At 56.7% G+C, this 27,329-nt stretch overlaps 1 protein-coding gene across 5 annotated transcripts; it reads right to left on the reverse strand.

Annotated features, from left to right (window-relative positions):
- VWCE (von Willebrand factor C and EGF domains) lies at window positions 1–26,930 on the reverse strand. 5 transcript variants are annotated; one of them, XM_045485438.1, is made up of 20 exons: window positions 26,429–26,929; window positions 23,845–23,939; window positions 23,632–23,721; window positions 23,200–23,325; window positions 20,603–20,719; window positions 18,245–18,361; window positions 17,221–17,349; window positions 15,830–16,242; window positions 15,654–15,747; window positions 14,333–14,415; window positions 12,546–12,633; window positions 10,750–10,835; window positions 9,397–9,514; window positions 8,828–8,913; window positions 7,378–7,474; window positions 5,927–6,009; window positions 4,797–4,887; window positions 4,633–4,715; window positions 4,241–4,331; window positions 1–1,004 (listed from the first exon to the last, which is right to left on the reverse strand). In XM_045485438.1, the coding sequence occupies exons 1-20, from the start codon at window positions 26,536–26,538 to the stop codon at window positions 409–411; spliced, it is 2,793 nt and encodes a 930-aa protein (XP_045341394.1). In that variant the 5' UTR covers window positions 26,539–26,929; the 3' UTR covers window positions 1–408. The 5 variants fall into 5 exon arrangements, with proteins under 5 accessions (XP_045341394.1, XP_045341396.1, XP_045341393.1 ...); XM_045485440.1 differs by having other exon boundaries at window positions 7,378–7,470; window positions 8,848–8,913; window positions 23,200–23,328; XM_045485437.1 differs by having other exon boundaries at window positions 23,200–23,328; window positions 26,429–26,928.
- Window positions 26,931–27,329: the final 399 nt, after the last annotated feature.

Raw genomic sequence — 27,329 nt, forward strand, 5'->3', positions numbered from 1 at the left:
GGAGGGGGGAAGACGGAGTCAGCCTTTAATCGGGAAACCTCAGGGAGGGACGACGGACGGCTGGAGGCACAATCCCAGGGGACTCCCAGGCCCTCTGACTCTTCTCCTCCAGAGCAGGGAGCTCAGCAGCCCCAGCCTTCCTTCCAAGACAGGCCGCTGTGGTGTCCGAGGAGGATACGACCGTGGAGAATGCCGTTTGCCTCCTCTCACGGCACATTCCAAATGCTTCTTGGGGACAAGGCTGCATTGGACCCCGGGGACGTTCCATCCCCCCCAGGAGCCTTGCAGCAGTGAGCCTCTGGCGTCACCAGCCTCGGTCACCCCAGAGCCTCCCTGCCAGCGCCCAGGGCCCCTGGCAGTTTTCTGTGTCCGAAGTCTCCCAGGCAGGGCCCTGAAGCCGAGGCCGGCTTACCCGGTGGATTCCTCCCCCTCTGAGGTCCCCGTGCGCCGGGGGCTGGGGCTGGCCATGACTGCCAGGGCCGCAGACAGTCTGGAGGCGGCGGGAGAGAGTCTGCGAGGCCGGAGGAGGGTGGCGGGGGTCTCTGAGGGGCTGGGGGCCGTCGCGGAACGGGCTGACGGTTCAGTCAGGACGATGGCAGGCGGAGAGGGCCGTCTGGTCGCTGTCTGGGCTCCAGATGAGGATTCAGGCTCTGGGGTTACAGGAGGAGGCCCAGGAGCCCCGGGAGCGGCTAGAGGTAGAGTGGAGGCTCTTGGGAGGATCAAAGGCCCCGGGGAGGGCTGGGAGGCCCCCGGCTCCCCTGGGAATGTGCCCCCGGACCCCGGATGGGGTGAGGGTGAGGCCTGGTCTCCTGAGGGGCTCGTGGGTAGAGTCTGCGTGGTGGTCACGTTCGTTCTGAGGAGGAGCTGGAGAACATGGGGCACTGGCCTCTCAGGCAACGCTGCTGGGGGGCCCGGGCACGAGCTACAGTTCACCGGGGCCTCAGTGTCCCCACGGGGGCTCCGAGCTGCCTTGCCAGACTCCACGGCTCTTCTTTCCAGGGAATCTAGAGAGAAGAGGAGGAATCAAGATGCACATTGGTTTTCCGGACGGCCGAGGCGGCTCTGGGATGAGTTGCCCTGGGGATGGAGGCCGCTCACACCTGGTAAGGACCAGCTGGCCCCTGCCTCCAGGGAGAGACCAAAAGGGAACCTTGAATAGAGGGGGGCAGTCCCCCAAAATCACTCTGCCAGGCATTGGCTCTGTGACGTTGCATAAGGCACATAACTCCCTTGGGCCTCGGTGTCCTCATCTGTAAAATGGGCATCATCACGACGTACAGAGTCACTCTGAGGACTGAATGAACGGTGCATGGGAAATGTCAGCCTAAACCCGGATGTTAACGACGGACGGACGTTGGGTGATAACCTTGTGTCCGTGGAGGTTCGTGGATTGTGGCAAACGGACCATCTGGTACAGGATGTTCGTGACAGGGGAGGCTGTACCATCTGCTCATTTTTCCGTGAACCTAAAACTGCTCTAAAAAAATAAAGTCTATTGAAAAAAAAAAAAACAACAAACTTTTTGGAGTCTCAGCCTGGAGCCCGGCACGTCATAAGGGCTTGACACACGGGCAGAGAACAAGCAAAGGAAGAGGCTTAGGCCGAGAGAGTGAGGAGTGAAGACGCAAAAGAAGGGAGAGTATTGGAGGGGTGCCTGGGTGGCGCAGTCGGTTAAGCGTCCGACTTCAGCTCAGGTCACCATCTCGCGGTCCGTGAGTTCGAGCCCCGCGTCAGGCTCTGCGCTGATGGCTCAGAGCTCAGAGCCTGGAGCCTGTTTCCGATTCTGTGTCTCCCTCTCTCTCTGCCCCTCCCCCGTTCATGCTCTGTCTCTCTCTGTCCCAAAAATAAATAAACGTTAAAAAAAAAAAATTAAAAAAAAGAAGGGAGAGTATTGGAGACAGGTATGATCAGGAGGAGACAGATGCTGTCAAATCCATAAAACCTGGAATGATTACATTTTACTTTTTAGAATTTAAAAAAAAAATTTTTTTAACGTTTATTTATTTTTGAGACAGAGAGAGACAGAGCATGAACAGGGGAGTGGCACAGAGAGAGGGAGACACAGAATCTGAAGCAGGCTCCAGGCTCTGAGCTGTCAGCACAGAGCCTGACGCGGGGCTCGAACTCACAGACTGAGATCATGACCTGAGCCGAAGTCGGACGCTTAACCGACTGAGCCACCCAGGTGCCCCTACTTTTTAGAATTTTTGTAATGTTTTTTTATTTATTTTTGAGGTGGGGGATAGAATGCAAGCAGGGGAGGGACAGAGAGAGCAGGAGACGCAGAATCCGAAGCAGGCTCCGGGCTCCTATCTGTCAGCACAGAGCCCCACGCTGGGCTCGAACTCACGAGCCGTGAGATCGTGACCTGAGCGAAAGTCGGACATTTAACCGACTTCATTCCAGGTGCCCCTGGAATGATTTTAAAAATCATCTGGGGGGCGCCTGGGTGGCGCAGTCGGTTGAGCGTCCGACTTTAGCCAGGTCACGATCTCGCGGTCCGTGGGTTCGGGCCCCGCGTCGGGCTCTGGGCTGATGGCTCAGAGCCTGGAGCCTGTTTCCGATTCTGTGTCTCTCTCTCTCTCTGCCGCTCCCCCGTTCGTGCTCTGTCTCTCTCTGTCCCAAAAATGAATAAACGTTGAAAAAAAAAAATTAAAAAAAAAAAAAATCATCTGAAAGACGGACACACAACTCTGAATATACCCGAAGGCACGGAACTATATGCTTTGAGTGTGCGAATTAAGTGGCGCATGAATTACCTCTCAAGAAAACTGTTATGCTTATTAAGTAGCAAAAGGAAACAATTCATATTCTATTTCAACAAAAAGTGGCTTCTCCCTAAAAGGAGCTATTGTTAGGAAGAGGCACATGGCGAATGGAGCCAAAGGTGGAGTGTCCCTGGGAGAAGCGGCCAGGCTCTGCACCTTACCTCCTTGGGCCTCTGTTTCCCCTTGTGAAGGCAAGACAGCACGGGGCAAGGAATCGGAGAGACCCCGGCTTGAGCCCAACACCAGCAGCTAGAGCTTGAGTGGTGATCTTGAGGTTTGTGGGTTCGAGCCCCCTGCGCCCCAAGCGCGGAGCCTGCTTGGGATTCTCTCCCTCTCTCTGCCCCTCCCTCAGTAGCACGTGCGCGCTCTGTCTCTCTCAAAATAAATAAACATTAAAAAAAAAAAACACATACAATAGCCACATGTAAGGTACTTTATGGGCATGTTAAATTGGAAAAATTAAATTCAAGGCACATGGTGTAGAGCTGGAGGACGTGTGGGGAGCCGGCTACCCCACGGCAAGTTGCCGCTTGGTCGAGGGGCCCCGTCTGGTGACTGGTGACGCGCTGTCATGCTGCTGGGGTCCCCGCGCCACACCCGCCCCCCCCCCCCCAGTGCCCCATGGCCCAGGATTCCACCTGCTAACCACAGGGCCCCGACACAACTCACAAAGTGTGAAAAGAACAAAGTTGTCGGACCCGAGATTTTTCACAGCAGGTCCATTATGGATAGACAGAAAAAGAAGAAGCGAGAAGCTGTCCAAACGTCAGCTTAAAAGTCAGAGGGTGAGCAAACCGGAGTATCTGGTGGCTTTTTACAACGGCCAGCTCTGGGCCACGTCGGTACTTTAAAGCCATGTGTTACAGCACTTTGTCTGGGTCCTACCTGTACCTCTGCAGAAAGAGCCACACGGGCGGACCCTCATGATGGAGTGGACAAAAAAATGAAAATCATGTTCAGCAGTCAGGACAACGCAGGAGCTAAAAGGCATCAACTCTGGGCTCAAATCCCAGCTCTCCTGCCAGTTACGTGACCTTGAGGGTGCCCCTCCACCCCTCTGCGCCTCTGTTTCCTCACCAGGAAATTGGAGATGGTAACACCTAGTATTCAGGACATACTGTGGTTACTCTCCTGCCAAGTTGATTCAGTTCCTAAATTGTGGGGTGTTTTTTTGTTGTTGTTGTTGTTGTTGTTGTTGGAAAAGGGAGAAAGAGCAGAAAAGGGGATTAAGGGAGGAGGTAATGAAGGAAAAGGGACACAGGTGTCACAGACGTGGCACAAGGGACGCTGGATGAGGATGAGCGAGCCCAGGCTTGTCCTCGCCGTGTGCTGGCGGTGTGGCCTCGAGCCAGACGCGTTCCCTCGCTGAGCCTGGGTGTCTCACACCCAGCCCTTTACAAGTTCTCCGTTTCTGGCAAGAGCAAAGTGCAGGAAGACAGTGGAGAAGCCCCAGGGCCCAGAGGCCCGCTCACCTGGACAGGAGGGACAGCAGTCCCCAGGGGGCGCGGAGGGGTCCGAGCAGGCCGGCTGGCAGGGCACCTTCTCACAGCTCACCTCTCCCAGCTGGGGAAGCACAGGGACGCACGTGAGGAAGCCCCATCCCGCCCCAGGACAGCACCCCACGCGCCTCTTACGCCCACAGAAAGCTCCTGGGACAGACGCTGAACAGCAGGGCCGCTTTAAGGAGACCACAAAGAGGGAGGATACCATCAAATCTGGAGGCATGCTGGCCGGCAATTAAAGCTGGGAAGGCAGGAGGAAGGTGGGCTTATGTTGGCTGAGAGGACTTACAGTTTTGCAAAGGGACAACAGGCCAGAGGCAGTCCCTGGCCGGGCAGCCCCTGTGTCCCCAGGCCCAGCTTACCTGGCACGTGCACTGGGTACAAGGCTCATCGTCCAAGGTGAACACCTGGCCGTTCACCACCTTCCGTCCCTCGTAGTTGCAATCTGCGGGGGCAGAGGGGACAGGGCCATGAGGGCCAAGGCCCAGCTGGGAGCCTCGGACATAGGGGTGCTGGTCCCACTCACCTCTGCAGACCGGGCAGCATTCCCCGTCGGGGTGGAAAGGGTAGGTGCAGGTGATGGGGCAGTCCACCGGGGAGCAGGCCACCGAGCCCAGCTGCGGGACACAGAAAACACACAAGGCCTTTTGCTCCGAGCAGCTGATGGGACACTCGGGAAGGACAGCCGCATAACCACAGAGCGACCATCGGAGCCACCACGGTTGGGGGACAGGTTCATTCACTCAGTCTGTCTTCTCGACAGAACGCAAGCCCCACAGAGCCAAGGGCCTGGCCTTGACCGTGCCGTTCATCTTTCAACAGGTCCCTGCCGATCAAATCCACAAAATACCCAGGAAAGGTGAGCACCAGAAACCGAGGAGACAGAAGGACCCAGAAGCCTGAAGCTCCCAGAAGCACGTGAACAAATAGGGCCACTCAGAGGCCCGAGACGTTCACCCTGAGTTTCTCTGTTTCTGTAGACCTTGTCCCTTTCCACTCGGCATGCTCACTCGACTGGCCTCGGACGTTTCCAGCGTGACAAGGAATAGGACTTTTTCCCCCATTTTCCAAACACTAAATGATGTTAACTATCTCGCATGCTTTTTCAGACCGAGAGGCAGCCTGGCTTAGGGGCAAAGGTTCACCTCCTGGAGCGCAGACTCAGAATACTAGGATTCGATTCTTGGCACTTGAGTGGACCAGCGTGAGAATCTGGAGGGAAGGACTTCGTCTCTCTGTGCCTCACTTTCCTCACCTAGCAGATGGACATGACCCTGGCACCTACCTCAGAGGATTCCCCCGAAGATTAACTGAGCTCATGCAGAGAGAGGGCCGAGAGCCAGATCGACACACAGCAAGAAGTCGATAATGGGAGTATATCACAGATTCCAGCTCAGAGTCCTGGGCTTGAGGCCTTCCCCAAGACTCCCCCTGATCACCCAGAAGCGGAGGGCTTTCGCTGGGCAGGCTTAAAAAATATTTCTCTGGCTCCGAGTAAAGATTCACCCTCGGTAGGGCTGGAGGGAGCCAACTTTCACCGTGACCCAGGATGACTTTTCTCTTGGAAGGTTCTGGATTTTGCCTCCAAGGTTCATGAGCAGGGGTCAGTGTCTGTGGAGTTTCCACAGACGGGGGTCAGGTCTGGGTGGTCCTTACCAGGCAGATGCAGCTCAGACACGGGTCCAGCACGGATGGGAAGGTCTGGTTGTTGTAGAAGATTCTGCCTGTGTAGGTGCAGCCTGCCAGAGAAAGCACGGGGTGAGCGCCAGCCAGGAAGGTGGCTGGTGACCAGGTGCCTGCCAAGGATGAAGGTCCAAGAGTTTTCTGGGGAGCAAAGGTCAGGCCAGCCCCAGGCAGGCAGCTCGGGGTTTGGAGAAGAGACAAAACACAGGTCTGGACTGGGCGTGGACTTTTTTTTTTTTTGGCACTGGATTTAGCAGAGGGGTCAGAGTGGCTCTTCTTCCAGGGAGGGAAGCGTTTCCTCCCCTGCCCCTCACCGGGCAAGATCAAGCCAGGGGGACTAGGAGACACAACCTGAGAGCCCGGCACCACAGCCATCCTCTCTGCTCCCCCGTCGACCCCCCGCCTTTCAGAACATTCCCCCACACCGCCTCCCTCCGCTTCCCCAAGCCCGCAGAGGCCAGATCTGAGGGCTGCCACCTCGATGCCATTTATCACATTCGAGTAAGTATAAAAGGAGGTGACAGGAGAACAGGAAACTCTTTTATCGTGTATATATGTTATATATATTATTTGTTACTTATAGATACATGTTATAGATACGTTATATATAGATAAAGATACTTATGTCTTGAAAAGAGATGAAAAAAACAAAACCATGAGGCTAAAAGTGATAAGGGGCCTTTTAAATTGTTTTTATTTTTGCTCTCTGTATGTTCTTCCATACTTTTGAAATAATAGAACAGGTGAAAATTAATATAAAAAAAATAAGTATCGGGGAGCCTGGCTGGCTCAGTTGCAAGAGCGTGTGACTGTTGAACTTGGGGTTATAAGTTCATGTCCCACGTTGGGTGTAGACATTATGTAAAAATAAAATTTTAAAAAATGGAAAAAAGTATCATTTTTTAAGTTTACTTATTTTGAGAGAGAGAAAGAGAGAGAGAGAACACTCATGCAAACAAGCAGAGAGAGAGAGAGACAGAGAGAGAATCCCAAGCAGGCTCCACACTGTCAGCGCAGAGCCTGATGAGGGGCTCAATCCCAGAAACTGTAAGATCATGAGTTGAAATCAAGAGTCGGACACTCAAGTGACTGAGCCACCCAGGCACCCCCAAAAAGTATCATTTTGATATTCTCTCACTGTTCTCTGTTTCACAGGTGTGAACCTTTGTCACCCCACCTAGGCTACAAACTCAGCATATCTTTCTCTCTGCTTCTAGCACCCAGACCGGGCCTGCCCTGGGCAAACTGCTTTACGAACCACCCCCCTCACTTTCCTCATCTGTAAAATGGGTTTCTCCCATGGGGCTGTTGTGAGGATGACCGGAGATAAAGCCTGTGTGGTCCTGTCTGGAGGAACCTGGGGCAGGGTGAGCCCAGATGTGGGGGAGAAGGGGTGCTGTGTAGCCCCACAAGCAGGAAATTACCTGCTGAACAGTCCGGACAGCACTGTCCAGGGATCCGAATTGGGTGAGGGCAGGAGTCCACGCAGTCTGTCCTCTTGCAGCTCACTGAGCCATCTGCCTGAAGGAAGGAAGAACTTCACCCAGACCCCACCTGACACACCGGGCCCGGCCTCCTTGCCCGACCCCACCCTCCCTCCCACCAGAGAGGGCAATGCCTCAGACTGGCCAAGGCTTGCCTGGAGGGCGCCATGATGCAGCTAGGACGTGGCAGGTACCCCCACACAGAGGACCGGCTCCTTGGGAAAGGGGGTGTGAGCCTTCCGGGAAGGCTTCCCTATCTAAGGAGAAGGAAGGTCAGAGCGGGGTTTTGGTCTCCTCGGCTTCCTGTCCTTCTCTGGCAACAGCCAAAGCTCACCACCACCCCATCCAAATTCTCTCAGCTTTTCCCTGGAACCCTGGCTCACCCCAAACCTATAGAGTACAATAAAATCCTATTTTTATAGAAAACTATTCCACCGGAAATGTCTCTTTCAGAAGACAAAAGCACCACATATGGTTTCTTTTCTTCCCTCCGAGAATCTGAACGTTGACAAAGCTTTCTTAGACTACGAGTGCCCTGGGTCAGTCACAAAGGGCAAAGGCAGCGGAGGTACCCTCCTCCCGACTGTAATCCCAAGGAAACGTTCCCAAGTTCTGCAAGGGTCTAAGGCTTTTTAACAAATGGCGCATCCAAGGTACTTGGGGGCTGTGCCTCTCGCACACCAGTGTGCACATGGGTCACCGGGGACTAAAATGCAGATTCTGAGCCCGGAGGTCTGAGCAGCCTGGAGACTGCGCGTGTCCAACAGGCTCCAGGTGATGCCGAGGACACCGCCGGTGCAGGGACCTCATTTTGAGAAATAAAGCTCTAAGCTCCGAGGCGTGAATCAAGAACTCGAAACAAAGGCCGACGTGCGTACTCAACGAGCCGAAACAATAGTGTTTCTTGGTAAGCGGCTATGTTGGCATATCGGGGTCAACCGGACTCTAAAGCTCGAGCACCCCCTCCTTATCCATTTCTGATGAACTGAGGTCACAGGTTCATGTTCCCGAAGGAAACACTGCAGCTTCGCAGGAAAGGCCTGCACTACTGAGCCGCGGGCTGTTATGCCCCTTCAGTTACCTGTGCCTGGGGAAACCTGCTCTTGGGACCCGAGTCCTCGCAAGCAGCGTGTGGCACCCCATTTAGGCAGGCTGCCAAGCTCCGCTGTTCCAAAAGAGCTACCGAGGACAGAAGAAACTGGGTCCCAGCCCCTCCTGTAAACATGGAACCTGCCAGCATGGGAGGGAGACGAGGGGCGGGCTGAGGCGGCCCGGCTTCTGGAGCAGGGGGTGCCCGGCCCGGAGGGCCCATGCAGGGCAGAAGGGCTTGCTCGGGGCGAGGCAGGGACCGCCGGGGGAAGCAGCTGAAGGCGTGCACGCTGTCATTCACCTGGCAGATGCATAACTCACAGGGGTCACCGGGAGACCAGATCTGTCCAATAGGAAACTCAACCCCGTTGTCGTCGAGAGAGCAGCCTGGCCGGGGGACAGTGAGGGAGAAAGCTCGGGTGGGCGCGAGCGCCAAGGAGGTGCTGAGCGCCCGCCGGACCTACAGCAACACCCCACCAAGGACAGCCGCCTCTGCTCGCTCACCTGCTGGGTGAGCTGTCCCGCCACCTGCTGGACCCAGGGGCTGCCCACAGCTGTCTGTGGGCTCCCTCAGTTAGTGACTCTTCCCTCCAAACGTGTGCCCGGTTCACACAGGCACCTCGCACAGACATACAGTTAACCTACAAACCCATAAACACACACATTCACACACACACGGGCACGCTCGCACAAATACTGCAAACACACACACACACACACACACACACACACACACACACTCATAGAGACATACACGCTTACACAAACACACACCCTAAGTCTTTGCACGCAAAGCTCAGCCTCCCTCCTGGAGGGCATCGCCCTGGGCTGGAGGGCATCGCCCTGGGGTGCAGGGCTGGGGGCCCTCACCTGTCATGGGTGTGGGCTCCCGGCAGGTGAAGCAGCACTGTCCAGGGCCCAGCCACCACTCCTCTCGGGGACAATCCAGTTCCGGACATGGTGTGAAGGAACATTCCACCTCCCCGTTCTGGAAGAGAACCAGGCACACGGGCCAGTGAGGGCAGCTCCCCGGCCCTGGGCCATCTGAAAGCTGAAGAGGAGGCTGCCAGGCTGCTGCTGTCATTCTCCTAAAAGTGACAAAGAATCTCCAGGGATGGGGGTGGGGGTGGCTGGGGGGAGGCCAGGAGCACGTTCTGGGACGTCCCAGCTGTTGGGCTGGGGGTCTCCGCCTGCCCAGGCCATAGCCCCAGCACCCCTTCCCTTCACTTGTGCGACAGCCTTCTGCTCTCACCCCAGTGCACCCTCACTCTGCAGCCACAGAACGTTCTCGTGCACCAATATGATCGCACGGCTCCACCAATTAAAACCGGTCATCAGCTCTGCCAAGTCCAGAGCCCTCAGCCTGGCCAGAAAAGCCCTTCCTGAGTCTGTGGGAGAGGCTGTGAGGCCCCCTCCTCCCCGCGACCCCCTCCTCTAAGGACTGCCTTTGGTTGACAGCCGCCGAGTCCTTCAGATGCCTGGATGGTTCCTTCACCCCCACTTCCCGGAGAGCAGAGGGAGTGCATACAACTAACTGATGCGAGCTCCCTGATCTCTGCGCACACCCGTCTCTGCCGTGCAACTCCCTCCAGAGCTCCCTGTGGAGTCAGCCTGAGACCCCGTCTTCACCTGGCTCCTTCTTCTGCCCTTGGCTGCCATTCCGAAGATGACTTACACAAGAATCCTGCCCCAGGCCCTGCTTCTCAGACCCCAGCTCAAGGACCCTCCCTACGCACAGCTTCCTCTCTGGCCTAGTCTCTTGCACTCTGTGCCCCAGGCAGCAGGGACACGTTCAGGCCTTAGAACGGGCTGTGCGTTCTCGCTTCTGCCGGGCACACCTGCCTCAGGCTCCTCTCCCTCACCCCTCAGGTGTCAAGTTAACATCCCTCCTCCAAGAAGCCTTCCCTTCCGGTGAGGAGCCCCGGTCACCAGCCCACAGCCCACCTAGGCTGTGGGCTCCCTGAAAGAGGGGACTGGGGCTGTCTCGTGCTTAGCTGTGTCCCCAGCATTTGGCATTGCTCTGGGTACACAGTAGGTGCTCTATAAATAGCTCTGCTGAAGGGTGAACTCCAAGGAGACTGTGGGCAGGCCTTGGTGAACGTGGGTCCTCTTAATGCCCCTGCTGCCTCAGTTTCCCTTCTGCCGTGTGGCAGCTCCTAGTCTCCTGGTCGAGGCATGCTGGGAAAGTCCTGCGCCCTGCTCCCCTCCCCCACACCCACCTACCTGGCAGACACAGGTGGTACACTCATCACCTCCCACACTGAACACAGCCCCGTCTGCGTACCACCGGCCGTGGAAATAGCATCTCACTGCAGAGGAGAAAGGGAGAGGCAGCTAAAGAGAAAGGGGAACAGTGGGGAGGGGGGGGGCCCTCGGGAAGCTAACACTCCCACCATGCCCTCCAGCATACCCCACACTCAGGGAGCCAACCGCTCCCCTCCAAACCCTTGACAAAAAAAATAAGCTGTTGGTTAAAAACTGATGGAGAGTGAGTCATGTGCAAACTAAGGTCCTTAACCAAAAAGGGAGGGAATCCCAGAATAACTAAAGAGTAAGAAAAAAAAAAAAAAAGAAGAAGAAATGAAAAGAGACTGGCCCAGACACCCAAGACAAGGTCTGGGACAAATGACATCCCCTGGAGGTAGGGAGGAGTCAGTGAGAGCCTCTCCTCTGAAGACTGCCCCCCTACAGATAAAAACAGCCTAGGGGCACCTGGGTGGTTCAGTCGGTTGAGCCTCCCCTCTGACTTTGACTCAGGTCATGATCTCGTGGTTTGTGAGTTCAAGCCCCGCGTCGGGCTCTGTGCTGACAGCTCAGAGCCTGGAGCCTGCTTTGAATTCTGTGTCTCCTTCTCTCTCTGCCCCTCCCATACTCATGCTCTGTCTCTCTCTGTCTCTCAATAATAAATAAACGTTAAAAAAAGTTTTCTTTTTAAAAACAGCCTAAAAAGTGGCCCAGGTCCCCCTGGCTTCGTCAGACCGCCTTCGGTTCAAATCCCAGCTACGCAACCCACTAGGGAGGGATTCGAGGGGACATACTTAATTTGCCTAAGCCACAATCTTTTCATCTGTAGAATGGGGTTGATAAGAACTGATAAAAGCTCCTACTTCATAGGCAGTATATTACCTATTCAGAAATGTCTTAGCTAAAAATAATACTTAAAAGTTAAGAAAATAATTTTTTAGGGGCGCCTGGGTGGCTCAGTTGGTTAGGCATCCGACTTCGGCTCAGGTCATGATTTCACGGTTCGTGGGTGTGAGCCCCACGTCTGGCTCTGTGCTGACAGGCTGGAGCCTGCTTGGGATTCTGTCTCTCTCTCTCTCTCTCTCTCTCTCTGCCCCTCCCCCACTCGCACTCAGTCTCTCTCTCTCAAATAAATAAATATTTTTTAAAATGTTAAACAAATTTAAAAGTTAAAAAAAAAAGAATTTTTTTAAAGAACACCAGCTTTGAAATCAGGCAGCCTTGATTTCCAGTTCTGTTCTGATATTAACTGGTCATTATGTCTCTGGGCAGCAATGACTTCCGTGAGCCTCAGTTTCATCATCTATGAAATGGGCCTCTGAATCGTACTCCCTCAAGGCTGTGCCACATGGATTCAATGAGATCAAGGGCTGGCAGGCAGCAGCACAGAGCCGTCGGGGAACATTTGTGATGATGATGAGGTCATCCCAGGAAAAGAGAACCACATTTTCAACAAAGGACCAACTCATTAGTGGGGAAGGGGAGACGCCCTTCCAGTCTCAAGACAGAGCCATGCCAAGGATGGGCTCACACCCCTTCCTGGCCGTGCTGAAGGCGCCTCCTAGAGCAGGGGCAGACTGGGCTGTGAGCCCAATCTAGCATCTAAAGCACTATGCACATAGTAGGCGCTCAGTTAAGCTGGCACTTTGAAATGCTTCACTTGATTGGAGTTTCTGAAGCAAAACTCAATATCCTTCCCCTGCTCTGTTCACCCTGCTCCCAAAAACATACACAAAAGCCAAGTCCCCCACCCGGAACCCCAAAGACTCACTTACCTGGGATACAAGTACAACAATCTGACTTCAGGGGGGTCTGACAGGGGCCGGGAGGACACTCAGGGGACATGCAGGACACATTTCCGGCCTGAGGAGGGGAGAGATGGTGGTGGGTGGGGGCAGAGGGGAGGAGGGGAACCAGGCCCCAAGGCCCCTCAAGCTCATTCCCTATCTCACACCACCCCTCAAGCTTCCTGTCCAAGACCAAAGCCTCCAAAAGGAAGCCATCCCAAACCTTTTGAATGCCACCATGGTGACAACAAGGACAGTGTGCAGGGACTAAGTTCCTGGCATTTGCTACAGTGTGGTGAGAACATCCTCCCACGGCACATAGAAGCTTCTGGAAAGATGCCGGGAAGAGGCAAACAGAGGTTCCTCCGTCAAAGACACCTTCCTGTACATCTGAGTTTTGAACCATGTGACTCTACTGGCCATTCAAAGAATTAAATTTAAAACTTACTTTTTTATTAAAAAATATTTTTAACATTTATTTATTTTGAGAGAGAGAGAGAGAGAGTATGTGTGTGTGTGTGTGTGTGTGTGTGTGAGAGCAGGGGAGGATGAGAGCGAGAGGGAGGGCGAGAGAGAATCCCAAGCAGGCTCTGCACTGTCAGCACAGAGCCCGACGTGGGGCTCGAACCCACGAACCGTGAGATCATGACCTGAACCAAGAGTCAGACGCTTAACGGACTGAGCCACCGGGGTGCCCGTTAAAACTTAATTTTAAATTTGAAGTTAAGGCAAAAAAATAAAAAATAAAAATCCCCCGCCTCAAAAAAATAAAAAAAATAAAAAATACCCCCCCCCCCCCCCCCCCCCGGAGCAGCAAGAGGTGAGTTGCAGTGTTTGCTCCTTCACGAACGAGTCGTGCGACTCTGGACAATGTCCATCACCTCACTTAGCCTCAGTCTCCCTATCCGTGAGATGGGGTGGAAGAGGTGCCTCCGTCGGGGATCGCTGAGGATACACACAATGACATGATCCACGAAAGCGCTTGGCCACTGCGTGTGTGTGGCACACAGGAAGAGCCCAGGAAAGCGTGGAGGTGGCTGTCTACCTGCCTCACCCCCCATCTCACACTGCAGCCTCTGCGGTCACCGCCAGGCCAGTGATGGTCAGAGGCTGGTAGTGAGGGTTGGCGATCAGAGCCCGGGCCTTGGATACAGACAGACCTCTTGCCACCTCCCGGCCTCGGTCTTTTCATCTGTGGAACAGGGACAGTAAAGCCGACCCAGACGAGCTGCCAGGAGCCTCGGGTAAGGCAACAGATGAAAGGCCCCAAGCCCCGTGCCTGGTGCACACTGAGTGCTCATAATCAAATCTGTGTGACGGCACCTGGTGTCACAGTAGGAACACAGTAGGAGCTTCATAACCATTCTTACAGAAGTGAATTTGCCTAAAGCAAAATAATACTCTTAACAAGCGGCGTCTGGTAATAAGCCTCCTCCCTCCCAGATGTGGATACCTTTATTGTGCTGGCAAATATTTTGCCTGGAGAGAAAAACAGCCTCCCTGGTGGGAAGTTTCCGAGGGAGTTTCATCCCCTCCCCTTCCTAGACAGATGGACCCTGTTTGCCTGTTGGCTCTTTCCTGCTCAGCAGAAGCCTCTCTGACTCCACAGACCCCCACGCCTTTAAATTCGACAGATTCCAACCAAAATCCACAACCTGGGAACTCTCCTTCCATTTGACAAGCTCACTTTTAACACCCGATCTTTCCCTCTTCCTCTAAAACCCCCAAAGGTTAGGAAAACACCCGTGAGGCTTCAGGGCTCTTGTGAGGCTCACCATGCAGACGCAGACCGTGCAGTTCTCATTGGCAGGTGAAAACACGTCCCCTTCGGCTCGGATGACGCCACTGTGAAAACAGCCTTTGGAAGACAAACAAGAGTGGAGGCATCAGACCTCTTCAAAGTGGTGGAAGCTTGAGATCTCATTACTTTTCCAGGCATAACGTACCTGGAACATTCTCTCACTAGCCAGGATGTCCCGGGAGTGGCAGATCCAGGCACCCAGAACTGTGCAGTCCTAGGACCCACCCCCCCGAGGGGTAAGCAAGAGACACCCACATCAGATGGCCCAGGAGGGCTCCATTCGTGTCTGTAAACCTAGAATTATATGCAGGACCTGGCATATTTTCCTCATAAGGCAGGAAAGGCAGCCAGACAGCCCTGGGTTCAAAACCTGGCCTGTCCATTCAGGAACCCGGGTGACCTTGGACATGTCACTTAGCCTCTCTGGACGCAGTTGTCTTTATCGTAAAATGGGAACACCACCGTGGGCAGGGACTTGGACGGATCCACAGCCATTCGCAATCAGGGCTCAGTATAGAGCAGGAACGTGGTAAGAGGCCACAAACATCCTGAAGACACCACTAAGTCTATGCTCATTCTAACCCTTAGGAAGATGTCTTCACTGCTGTTCCACTTGCAGTGGCCTCAGCATCTTATCACCGGAGCTTCAGAGAATGCAGCAGTTCCAGCCCCCATCCCCCCCCCCCCCAGGTCTACTGAAGGAGAAGCTGCATTGTAACAAGATCCCAGGGATTCGTGTACAGAGTGAGTTTTGCCAAGCTCTGTTTGAAGGGCTCGTTAAGATTCAGGGATGTTATCCTTGCAGCAACGGGAAGCTGATGAAAAACTGTAAGCAGATCATGGGAGGGAATTGGAAAGAGAACAGGATTGATGAAGGATCCCTCCTCTGGCTGTGGGAGGGGAGTTGGGACAGGGAAGGGGACATCGGGAGAAGGGAGATGTGGAGGAACTCACTGAATGAATGAATGAATGAATGAGGCTCAAAAAGGATCCCCAAAAGATGGAAAGTTCCCCTTGAGGGATACCACAGCATGGACCAGTGGGTCTCAAAGTGTGGGCCTTGGACCAGCAACTTCAGCATCACCTGGGAACTTGCTGGAAACGCAAATCCACAGGCCCTACCCCATGCCTAATAAATCAGAAGATCTGGGGGTGAGGCCCCCAGATTCTAATGATTCAGGTGATTCTAACGTACCCCAAAGTTAGAGAACAGCCTTTCAGCTGCAGAAGGGCTGGGGAAGAAGAGAAGCAGGATCACGAGGGGGACCCTTAGCCTCCCCCAGACCAGCTCCCACCTGTGCACGATGGGCAGCAGCTTCCATCTTCGGAGGGAATCGGGTGGGAACAAGAAGCTTCACACATCACCTTTTCACAGCTCACCTCCCCGTTCTGGAAGCAGAAGCAGGACTTCCAGCCATCACGAGGCCCCGGACACTGGACCAGGGCAGCCCCCAGGATCCCTCCCACCTACCTGGCACCGGCACTGGGAACACCCAGCCTCTGTCCAGCGGCTTCCGGACTCATACGTGGCTCCCAGGTGCCAACAGGCAGAGGACCCTGGTGCCAACCACGTGGCCTCTGGGCCCCTGGGCAAGTAAGGAGTCACCTCCTGTAGTTGCGAGGGAGGTCCCAGGGTTCCCAGGAGGGAGGCGCTAGGCACAGGAGTGGCCACCAGGGTGGCTGGCGGCCAAGTGTGTGGTGCAGGGGTGGGAGACGCCAGGCTGGTGGTCCTGACGCCAGCTGGGGGCCCCGGAGCTCCGGAAGGAGGGCTGTGTCCAGGGGAGAGGGCAGGCCGGCCCGCCTCCGGGAGCAGCAGTAGCATTTTGGGCGGGTGCTGCAGGGGCTGCAGGATGGCAGAGGGGGCCAGCACGGCTTTGGGGAAAGCTGAAACGGAAGCACGGGGGTCTCTTGAGGGAGGCAGCAGCAGTGGCAGGAGGCGAGACTGCAGCCCACCGCCAGTCACTGAATGTCCGTGGACCAGTTTTTATTCATCAGCATAAGAGTCTAATAACCCCAGTTCACCCTAGACCAAGGGGGCTACAGCGACCATCACACAAGGCTGAGGGGAAAGCACTACAGGAGCAGGCCCAAGTGACAAGTTGGGAGTGGGTCCCCTGCTGCCCCGCCCAGACGTGGCTTCCCAAGAGGGGATGCTGAGGCTCGGGATGAAGGAACAGCCTGGGGAAAGCTTGCCATGGGCTAGAAAGAGCATCTTCGGCATTTAGATGATCGGAAACGCATGTTTATAGGCACACTGCCAAAGTATGGCAGAGCGAACTGACGCCACAGCGTCCAAAGTGTCCCTGGGAGCCCAGGTTACTGCGACTCCTGTCACATGCTCCTCTCCCCGCTCCCCCCCCCCCCCCACCTTTTACCATTTGGGGGAAAACAAAAGGGTTAGGGAAACAGTAAAATGACAAGGGAGGACGAATGGGTAAAGAAGTAGAAGGAAGAAGTGAGAAAGAAAGTGAAGAGTTAGAAATAACAAAATGAATTGAAAAAGAATGGGTAGAAAAGGAAAAAGGCCCAGCGCTGGGAGGGCAGGGCCAGGGTAGGGGCGTGGCTTGGGTGGGACGGGGGGCGTGGCCTGGGGAAACAGGCCTAAGGATGGAGCTGGTTGGGACGGGACCACGGCCTGGGGGGACGGGCCTAATGTTGGGGCGGTGCCTCGGAGCTGTAGGGCGGGGCCTGGGGAAACTGGCCAAAGGTTGGGGCTGGAGGGCGTGGCCTGGTGGGAAGGGGCGGGGCCTGGGGGCTGGAGGGAGGGGGGGCTGGGTGGGACGGGGGCGGGGCCTGGTAAAACCTGGCCCAAGGTTGGGACGGAGCTGGGGCCTAGGAAGGCAGGTATGATCCGTCGCTCACCTTCACAGGACACGCGGTCAGCTCGGAGCCTGAAACCAGGTCGGCATGTGCACAGGAAGCTGCCCACGGTGTTATGGCAGGAATGGTGACAGACTCGCCTCTCCAGAGGCCTCCGACACTCGTTTACATCTGCAGGAGAGCCTCGCTGCCAACAGCCGCCTTGTTGAGGCTACTTCTTCCTCCATCCCTGAGCCCAGAAGAGACTGGGAGACTCTCCCAGCCATGTTCTGATTGGGTCCATCCCTACCTCAGAGTGTGGGAGGTGACTCAGATGTCTAGGAGTGGGGCCACAATCTACTGCTAGTCCCTTTGGAAGGTTCATACATCCAGTTGGCGTTTAATGGATGCACCGGTGACTCGTCCCCCAGCACCACGCAGCAGTGGTTACACGCTGGCTGGTGGGGACGAGCCCTGCTGGGAATGTCATCTCCAAACCTTCCACCATCCCACGGGCCAGGTTTGAGATGGTGCAGCCCCTTCTGAAAAGTCTCGAAAATCACGGCACTGCTTCAAGGTAGGCTTCAGGACAAATACCAAACTCTGCCAGAACAAGGTCTGTTTTCAGGCCCACGGGACCCCACCTTCAACCCATGAGCCAAACTTGAGCCAAACATGCCAATCCCTTTCTGGAAATACCTGCTAATGGGTTGAGAAAACAGGGGTCTCCTTCTAAACCAGAGGAACCAAGACTAACATGCTTTATTTACCAAGGGGAGCAAAGGCAGCCAAGAAAATGGGCGAGCAGAGAGGAATCCTTGGGGTGTATCTGGGAGAGGGGTGGAAGAGGAACATAACAGGATGAAAGTTGCATGTGGCCAGGAAAAGTCCAAGACAGGGTCTTCCGTGAGGAGCCACGCCAACCCCAGGAAAAGGCAGGCTCTGAGCAGACGCTCAAGTGCTTACGGGCTCCAGGCAGCCAGGAGGTCCAGACTGCTGGCCCGTCCCCGTCCCTGGGCTCGCCCTGTCCAGGTGACCGGTGGCTGGCAGCCTAACCATGAAGACAACAGGGTTCCCCCCACCTTACCTACACAGGAGTGCCGGTTGCCATGGAGATGGAAACCCGGTCTACAGGAACACCTGTAGCTGCCGATGCTGTTTCTACACCTCTGCTGACAGGGGGTCCCGAGGCATTCGTCAGTGTCTGGAAGGGACCAGGGCAAGCCTGAAGGTCATTTCCCCCCCACGGAGTATCGGAATGGTGTGCTCCCCCGTCTTCCTCTCCTGTTTCCATCCTCAGGGCCGTGAAGGACCATCTTAAACCCTCTCTTTCTCACCACCCACATTCAGCCTATCAGTGACATTCTCCCTGGACCAGCCCTCTTCTCTCCATCCTCACAGCCCTACCATAGCCTGGGCTGCCTTTGCGTCTAGTCTGGAGAAGAGTAATGGCCTCACGCAGCTCCCCTGTGCCCCTCCTAAGCCATCTGCTACCTGGCCTCCAGGCTGTTCTGTGCAAAGGGCACCTCTGATCAGGCCACTCTCTGCTCCCACAGGCACACTGTGGTACCAATGCTGCACCATAGCTCTCGACCCCTTGGGCGGCCTTTCCTACCTCCTTCCCTGCCCCTCACCTTTGTTCTGCCATCGTCTAAATGCACCATGTTCTTGGGGGCCTCCCTCTTGGCCCATGTTCTTTTGTCTGCCCGGCATGCCTGTGCATCTTGACTGGGGGCAAACTCCTACTCATACCTCAAAACTCAGCTTCTATAGCATCTCCTCTGTCAAAGCTTCCCCAGACCATCGTTTGAAATCATGAAAAGCTGGAAATAATCCACATGTTCATCAATAAAAGAAGAGTTGGTAAACTAGGGGGTGTTTGCACTGCAGAGCAGCAGGAAGCAGTTAAAAAGAACAAGGCAGTGGGGCGCCTGGGTGGCTCAGTCGGTTGAGCGTCTGACTTCAGCTCAGGTCATGATCTCACAGTTCGTGGGTTCGAGCCCCGCGTCGGGCTCTGTGCTGACAGCTCAGAGCCTGGAGCCTGCTTCAGATTCTACGTCTCCCTCTCTCTCTGCTCCTCCCCCGCTCATGTTCTGTCTCTCTCTCCTTCAAAAATAAATAAAAACATTAAAAAAAAAAAAAAAAGGAACAAGGCAGGTTTGTTTGCCCGGATGTGGAGACACCTTCGCGACAGGTTGCTGAGAGGAGAAAAAGCAGGGAGAGGAACAACTGGGTTCAAATCCCAGCCCGAACATGATCTTGGGCAAGTTACTTAATTTCTTCAATTTCTCAGTGGTCCTATCAGGAAAACGGAAGTAAACAGTATCAACCTCACAGGATCAGTTTGAAATGGGAATGAAATGCCAAAAGGCACGCAAAGTGTGAGCACGGTGCCAGAATCCAGTTCTGCAACTGTCTGCTGCTCGTCTCTTGTCCTTAATTAGGTTTAGATGAGGTCTTGAGGCGGCTGGGGGGTGGGGGGAACCCTCGTGATGGGATCGTGCCCTTCGAGCTTGCTATCTCTACTTGTAAGAACCAGCAAGAAGTGACTGGCTACAAGCCAGGAAGGGCCTTCACCCGAAAGTGAATGGGCTGGCACCTTGACCTCGGACTTCCCGGCCTCCAGCCCCGTGAGACCAAATTTCTGTGGTTAAAGCGGCCCACGCGGTGGGATTTTGTTACAGCAGCCGGAGAGGGCTAAGACACCAGGGTTACTCCCCAGGCAGAGTAGAGAGAAGGAGGGGCAGAGGAGGTCTGGAACTAGCAACTTTTAAAACTTATTTTCCCATTGATGACCATTTCAAACAATAGAAAATAATAGCGCAGGTTCATGGGGCAGCTTTCCCCTCATCTGCCTCGTTTAAGAGAGAATGCTTCCTTCTATAAGTCATCTTAAAGGAAAGGGTGACTATGTTCAAAGATCTCCCTCATCCTACCCACTCAGGAGCAAAGACTCCTTCCTCTCCCCGGGGCTCCCCCAGCACTGACTCCTCACCCCAACCTCGTTCTGCCTCTCCCCAGCAGACTGGGGGCAGGTGGAGCTAATGAATGCAGGGGGTGAATGACTGCAGCAGGCACGGCGTCCCACGTCCCATGTCCCACGAGGCCCTCCCTCACCTTGGTGGCCTCCTCCGCCCAGCCCCTGGCTCTCCCCTAGGCCTCTCCAGCCCCCTCCCTCCACCCTGCCGTGATGGGTCAGAGCAAGGGCCCTAGAGTTCGACATGCCAGGATTCAAGCTGACTCCAGTGTTTACTGACAGAACGGCCTTGGGTAAGCCTCAGTTTTCCCATCAGCAAAATGGGGGTGATACAATATCTCCCTCAGGAGACCATGGGGAAGGTAAGACGCAGTAATGCACGGACGAAGTGCACATGTTGGGCTGGGGAGGGCCACGCCTTCAACTCAGAGCCCAGCAGCGGTGGTCACCTGTCCCTGGGCCACTCACCTTGGCAGCTGTGGCGGTCGGCAGACAGCTGCATGCCAGGCCCACACTCACACACAAATCCGCCTTCTGTGTTCACGCACTGGCCCTCGCAGGAGGAGCTTAAGCATTCGTCAATGTCTGGGAAGAGAGAAAACATCTTTGCATGGACCACTCTGAACGTGGCTGCGTGCAGGGAAAAACTCTACCCCACAGGGACCCTGTCCGTGCAAGAAGCCTGCCTTCAGCCGGGTGGAACCCCCACCCGAGACAGAGAGACCAGGCCCCAGGAAGGTCATCGGCCATGAGGGAACCTCCGGGAAGCAGAGGCCGAGAGGCCAGGATCCTGCTCTGTGACCCATGCCGACCAGATGACAGAGAGCATGGCTGAGACAGAACGATTTTCAATGGCCCCACCGCAGGGCGACCCTAGCAGGGCAGAGGAGACTGAATGGGGAGGCTGACTAAAGTCCACTAAGTGTTTATTGAGCACCACCTGTACGCAGCCGATCTGGAGGGGGGGCCATCGAGGACACAAATGTGACCAAGACATGGCGCAGACTCTCCGGCTGGTTACGGACTGATACCATTTAAGAGCCATGACACAGGCCTGTGAGGCCAGCGCACGGCCGGGTGATATGTGCCCCCCCAGGTGACGCCCGGCCCCAGTGGCCGTTGGAGGAGCACTGGGCAGAGGACCAGGAGGCAGCAGGAGGAGGGGCCAGGCACAGAGACAGGGGCAGCGGGAGACAGGGCTGGAGCATGCGGAGTGCCGATGAGGTTCTGAGGCTTCTGCCCAGGGTGGGGTGACTGGATCCAAGTATCCTCTGGGCGGGGCGGGGGGGGGGGGCGGAGTTCACGCCTGCAGGGTGAGAGGCACCAGGGGACAGAACTCCCCACCCCCGCTTCATGGCATCCCTTCCTCCTCCAAGAATTGTGGTCCATGGTGGCTCTCAAGGACCCACAGCATTTGCAACCGCCCACTGCAGTCTGCATCCGAGTCTCTCACCCCCTGGCCCGGTGCCTGCAGGGCACCTGCATTTTCTCTGCTTGCTCTCCCCACAGCGGGCCCCTCGGGACCACAACCGCCGCCTCTAGGAAGCCCACCTTGACTAACCCCATCCCACCGGGATCCCTCGTGGTGGTGGCCAGTGCTGCCCTGCTCGGTGCTAGCTCTGACACTCTTCTCTGGCTTTTCCTTGACCCAGTCCCCTGGGCAACAAGAAGTGTAGGCAGGAAGTACTCCCCATGAAAAACATGCAAGGGAGGATGAATTGCTTCAGCCTGCCTGAACAGGATGTTGCAATGGGCCCCGAGCACCAAAACTCCTTAGTGAGGCCCTTGGCCCAGTGGTTCTCCTTCTGGGAATACTGAGAGAGGCCGATGAGAAGCCTCCTTCCTGCAGCATTACTGACAGCGAAACACTGCAGGCGACCTAAATGAGGGACAGCAGTGACAGCAGCCACAGGCGTGGCCGGTAAAAATTCTGTTGTAAGGACTGTTCCCCACTCACCATATAAAGTGAACAAAATAAGGAGCAAAAACTATGGATAAGGCATGACTGATGCCAATTTATAAAACACACAGATATGCATCATGCGCGCGCGCACACACACACACACACACACGTCCAGGGAAAAGGGAAGAAAACACAAGTTCATTTTAGGAACAAATATCCAGGGACATCGGGGACATGTTTGTTTTCATCTCCTACCCTCCTTTTACTTTCCAAATGTTCCAAAATAAGTTGTTTTTCACTTTTATATTTGGGGAAGAGACCTTAGTTTTACAAAGTCCAAATTCGAAAAAAGGCTTTCTTTCAACTCTCTGGAAAGATATGCAAGAAACTGGTCCCAGAGGCTGCCTCTGAGGAAGGTAACAGACTTGGTCTGTAAGAACTTTTTTAAAATCATAGGGGCGCGTGGGGGGCTCAGTCGGGTAAGCTTAGGACTTTGGCTCAGGTCAGGATCTGGTGGTTCATGAGTTCGAGCCCCGCCTCAGGCTCTGTGCTGGCAGCTCGGAGCCTGGAGCCTGCTTCGGATTCTGTGTCTCCCTCTCTCTCTCTCTCTGCCCTTCCCCCACTTGCTCTGTTTCTGTCTCCTAAAAATGAATAAACATTAACAAAAATTTTTTTTCATTAAAAAAAAAAAGAACTTTTTGAAATCACAAACAAATCACACTTTTACACAGTAATTATTGAGGTTTGCTTCCCTCAGTGACTCAAACATCACGTTCCCAAGGGAGCCTTCCGTGGTCAACCCTGACTCCAGTCCTGGTTGTCTGTCCCCCTGTGGGTCCGCCTCCAGGCACTTCACCACTTAGGGTCCCGTCGCACGGGGCTGCGGTTACCCTTACTTGTCTCCCCTCCCCCGATTCCGAAGCGGGGGCCAACCCACGACTCGTCACCGCAGCCCCTCGCTCAAGTTCCTGGCCCCGAGCTGCCCAAATATCTGTCAGATGGATATTTGGGCAACCGGAGGGCCGGCACCTCCCTGCCCACTCTCAAACCAGAGCTCTCCCCAGCTCAGCCTTGCCCTGCATCTCTCTGCAGACTGTTCTGGAAGGACGGCAGAGACAGAATCCCCTCCCGCCCAGTCCCTGCCAGCTCCCAGGTCTCTCACCCGTACACCTGATGCCGACAGCCGTCTCTGTCATGGTGAAGCCCACGGGGCACACCCGGGCCACTTCCTGACAGCCGCCATGGTTACAGGTAAGGTCACAGCCATACTCTCCACAGGGTCCGTGGGCTTCTGAAACAGGCAGCACACGGGTGAGCACACGCCATGCCCCACTCCCGGCCGTCCCCACCTCAATTCTGCCGGGAAGGGGCTGGGGAGGCAGAAAGGCCCGATCGTAAAGCCAGCACTGCCACTTACTAGCCATGAAACCCTGGGCGAGCCACTAACTTCCGTGCCTCAGTTTCCTCATCTATAAAACGGGGATGAGAACGCCCACCTAGGTGGTTGTCGGAAGATGATACTCTAAGACCAAACCCCGTGCCTGGCACATAGTCTCAGCCATGCCCCACCCCCCCCCCCACGCCACCCCGTTACCTGGGCAGGTGGCCCCTTGCTCTCCGTCCTGGCAGGAGCAGACGTTGGGAGCAATGCAGATACCCCTCCCGCAGCCAAAGGAGCAGAGGGCTGAGAGGAGAAATGCAGGTGAGGTAGTGGGGGCTGGGGCCCCCAATCTGCCCTATTTAGGCCAGCCCAGGGAGTGAGCGCCCTGCTGTGGAGGATGTTTGGGGCACAGGGACAGGCACTTACGAAGGGTGCAGTGCCCACTGCCCATGGATGGTGCCCAGCCAGGGCAGCAGCCACTCCCGAAGCCTGAGAGGCAGACGTGGGGGCCCAGCCGGCGTCTGGAAGAGAGGAGAGAACGCTTTTCCACATTTCCGCACCGGGCAAGGGACTGGTCTACCAGGCCGTGAAAGTCTCCCGGCCAGTCAACAAATAGTTCTCGAAACCTGCCAGAGGGGCAGTGGGAAGTCCCCAAAGAAAAACGACCCAGACAGTCTCTCCCGGAGGCAGGACAAAGAAAAAGGGGTGAGAGAACAGACATCAGCCTCCTACAGATACCTGCCACGTGAACAGAGGCAGAGTGGCCGGGAGAGAGGGGCCTCAGCACTGACGGGGAAAGATGGCAATGGCTGAAGAGCCCCAGGCATGGCTGCCGCAGGATCTTTGCACCTGAAGCTCTCTCCGTCAGGAAGGTTCTTCCTCAGAAACGCACCCAACTCTCTCCTGCCTTTACCCAGGTCTCTCGGCTCATGTACCTTCTCAGAGAGATCCTTCTTGCCCACTCTTATCTTGCTTTATTCTTCTTCATAACACGTACTTTCTGGGGCATTCGGTTACTTATCAATTTGTTGATTCGCTCATTGTCTATCTCCCCTCTCATTCTCTGAGGACCAGGGCTTCATCTTTTTTGTTCACCTCAGTGTCAAAAGCGATGCCCGCCCGGCACATAGTATGTGCTCAATAAATGGCAGTTGAGGGAAAGGTTGAGAAAGGAAGCCAGCAGAAGAGACAAAGGAGGAGGCCAGCCCCAGAGAAGCCAGAGAGAGGTCATTCCCCAGGTGACATCAATGTGGTGAGGGGGGGGGGGGGGTGCCAGCAAGCTGCCCAAAACAGCAAAGGGGAGCGTGTGCCTGACCCTGGGCGGGGTATAGCAGTACAGCCAGGAACAAGTCACTTTCCCCACCTTCAAGGGGCACTGGGCAGACAAACAACCAGGCGGAAACGAAATAGTGTGACAAGTGCCACAATGGGACAGGCTTTGGAGTCCCAAGGAGGGTCAGGGGAGGCTTCGTGGAAGGACAGAATCTAGGCTGAGGCAGGAAAAAGAAGAGTAGGGGCAGGCTGTGAGAGTGGAGGGGGGTGGGGGTGCTCCAGGCAGAGGGAACAGCAGGTGCACAGTCCGGGAGGGGGATGGAGGTGGTGAGGGGAACTGGTCCTGTGGTGGAGAGGCGCTGAGATGAAGCCCAGCCTGCTTAGAACTGGGAATCCCGGCACCGCAGGAGAGGGACAAGAAAGCCCTGCCCTACGGAGGCTGCTGGGAATATGCTGCCACTCAGGCAGTCTACGCAGCACCCAGAACACGCGCCACGTGCCACGTGCCGCAGCAGGCACTGGCCACGTGGGAAAGGCAGACTCACTCCACGCCTGAGAGTATCTGTCAAAAGCGACAAGTGCTCCGGAAAGGGGAACTTTCGGCACACGGCAGTCCAGAAACATCTGCAGCAGACGGTCCCTGGAGCCTCAAAGACTCTCCCCTCTCTGAAGTTATCACAGAAGAAGCAAAGAAGCGCGGGGCTGGGGGGCTGGGGGGGCTGGGGGGCTGGGGGTGGGAGGTGCTGGCAGTGATGTCCCACCCCCTACCCCTTGCTAGAGCGATTTTGTCGGCAGCCTGGGAAAGAGGAGCCAGCGGCTCCGGCTCCTCAGACGGGGCTCTGAAAGGGGCTGGGGTGCCACCAGAGCGGCGGACGGAAGGATGCTCGCGAGGCTGGTGGAGCCGCGCCCTCAGGTGGGCGGCGGCCGAGCGCCCCAAGGAGCCTCCTAGGGCTGGCGGTGACGGGGAGACAGGTGGCTGGAAGGCTGTGAAACGCCGCGGGGGCCCGGCCCATCTGGGCAGGAACTGGCGGTGGCTGCGGAGCACACGTGCGAGCTGCGAGCCTGGCGGGGCCGCCCCCCTGCGCGCCCCCCGAGGCGGTGGCCGCGGGCCAGGCCGCCCGCTGACACCGTGTTCCCTCGCTCGGAGCATCACGCACACGCGGCGGCCCGGCCTCCGCCGGGAGGGGACTCGAGGGGAGGGTGGCATCAACCGGGGAAGAGCAAAGGGGCAAACACCCCACCCCCGCCCGCGCGCGCGCACAGGCGGAAACCGAAACGTGACCCAGGGAGAGCCCGGCGGTTCCAAGGTCCAGGGGCGTGCGTGCAGCCTGGACGCAGAGGAAGCCCCCAGCCCCAGCGCGGCCGGCGCGGCAGGGAGGCCCGTTCGCCAGCGACGACCAGCCGCTCCGGAGACCAGGTGGCACGTCCCGGGCTGCCCTCGCCAGGGGTCCGCGCGCCAGGGCAGACTCAGAGGGGCTCACTCAGCGCCTGGATCTCCATCCCCCCCAGGTTCTTGTCAGGACAGCCCCTCCAGGGGCGCAGAACGGGTTCCCGCCCGGAGCACAGGCTGCTGTCTCTTTGTCCGGACCCCCCCCCCCCTCCCCGGGCTGCGCCCGCGCACGGACAGCGCCCGGGAGGGAAGCCCCGAGGCGCGGATGCCGGCGGCTCCGGGGCGCCCTTTTGCCCCACGCCGGGAGCGCCCCTGCGGCGGGGCAGGGGAGGGGCTCGAGGCGCTTACCTCTCGGCCGCGAAATGCCCGGGCGGCTTCCTCCCGGTGTAGCCGCGGGCCGGGGCCCCCGGCAGCAGGAGCGCGACGCAGGCGGTCCGGAGGAGCAGTCCGGCCCACATGACCGGCGGCGGCGGCGGGTCCCCCCGGCTCGGCTGGGCTCCGGCGCCGCGCGCGGGGGAGGGGGCTGCCGGCCCTCGCCCCTCCTCCTGGCGCCGCGGGGAGCGAACCAGCGAGCCCCGAGCTGGCACGCAGAGCCGAGCAGGGGGGCTGGGGACTCCGAGAGGAGGGGCCGGGGGCCGCGAGGGGACGCGGCGGACGGCTGTGGCGGGAGTGGGGGGGGGTGGGGGTGGGGGGGTCTCTGGCACCTCGGAGCGAAACGCACAAAAGGCAGCGCCGCCGGCCGGCCGGTGGCCTCTAGGGGAGGCGCGGAGCCCGGGGCGGGGGCAAAGATCAGGGACCCCTGGGGGCGGGGTTTCGGCCTCGGCCCACACCCCCTGCCCGGGTTTGGGAGTCAGCTTCCTGAGAAGGGCTGTGGGCGTCAGACTGAGGCCCTGGGAGGAAAGAGACTCCCGGAGCAAGGCTGGCGCGGGAGGCTGTGCGCCGGGGCATTGCCGGTCTCCGTGGAGCGGGAGTTGCCTGTGTTGTCACGAGAAGGTGGGACGCTGGGTCACTGCGCTTCTGGGCAGTTCTAGGCCGGCTCCCAGCCTGCCAGCAGATCAGCACGCGAACCCTGAGTGCGCGGGGTCAGTGGATCCACCTGCGCCCCGGCCAGGGGGCACTAGCGGGTCTTGAACCCACAGGCTGCTCTTTGCCCATTTCTGCAGCTGCCCCAGGCCAACAATCGGAGACTGGTAGGCAGCGGGGTGGATGAAAATCGGGATCATCCAGCTGGGAGGAAGCTGGAAGGACG

Source organism: Leopardus geoffroyi, chromosome D1 (genome assembly GCF_018350155.1).
Source record: "Leopardus geoffroyi isolate Oge1 chromosome D1, O.geoffroyi_Oge1_pat1.0, whole genome shotgun sequence".
In the NCBI taxonomy this organism is placed as follows: domain Eukaryota; kingdom Metazoa; phylum Chordata; class Mammalia; order Carnivora; family Felidae; genus Leopardus; species Leopardus geoffroyi.

Bases quoted from the DNA above. Each gene is read 5' to 3' on its own strand.
- VWCE (XM_045485437.1), bottom strand. From the start codon at position 26,538: ATGTGGGCCGGACTGCTCCTCCGGACCGCCTGCGTCGCGCTCCTGCTG. The intron at 16,243-17,220 runs GTGAGCGACGGA...CTTCCGTTTCAG, and splicing joins TGACCGCGTGTCCTGTGAAG to CTTTCCCCAAAGCCGTGCTG. The intron at 1,005-4,240 runs GTGAGCGGGCCT...TCTTCTCTCTAG, and splicing joins CTGCTGTCCCTCCTGTCCAG to ATTCCCTGGAAAGAAGAGCC.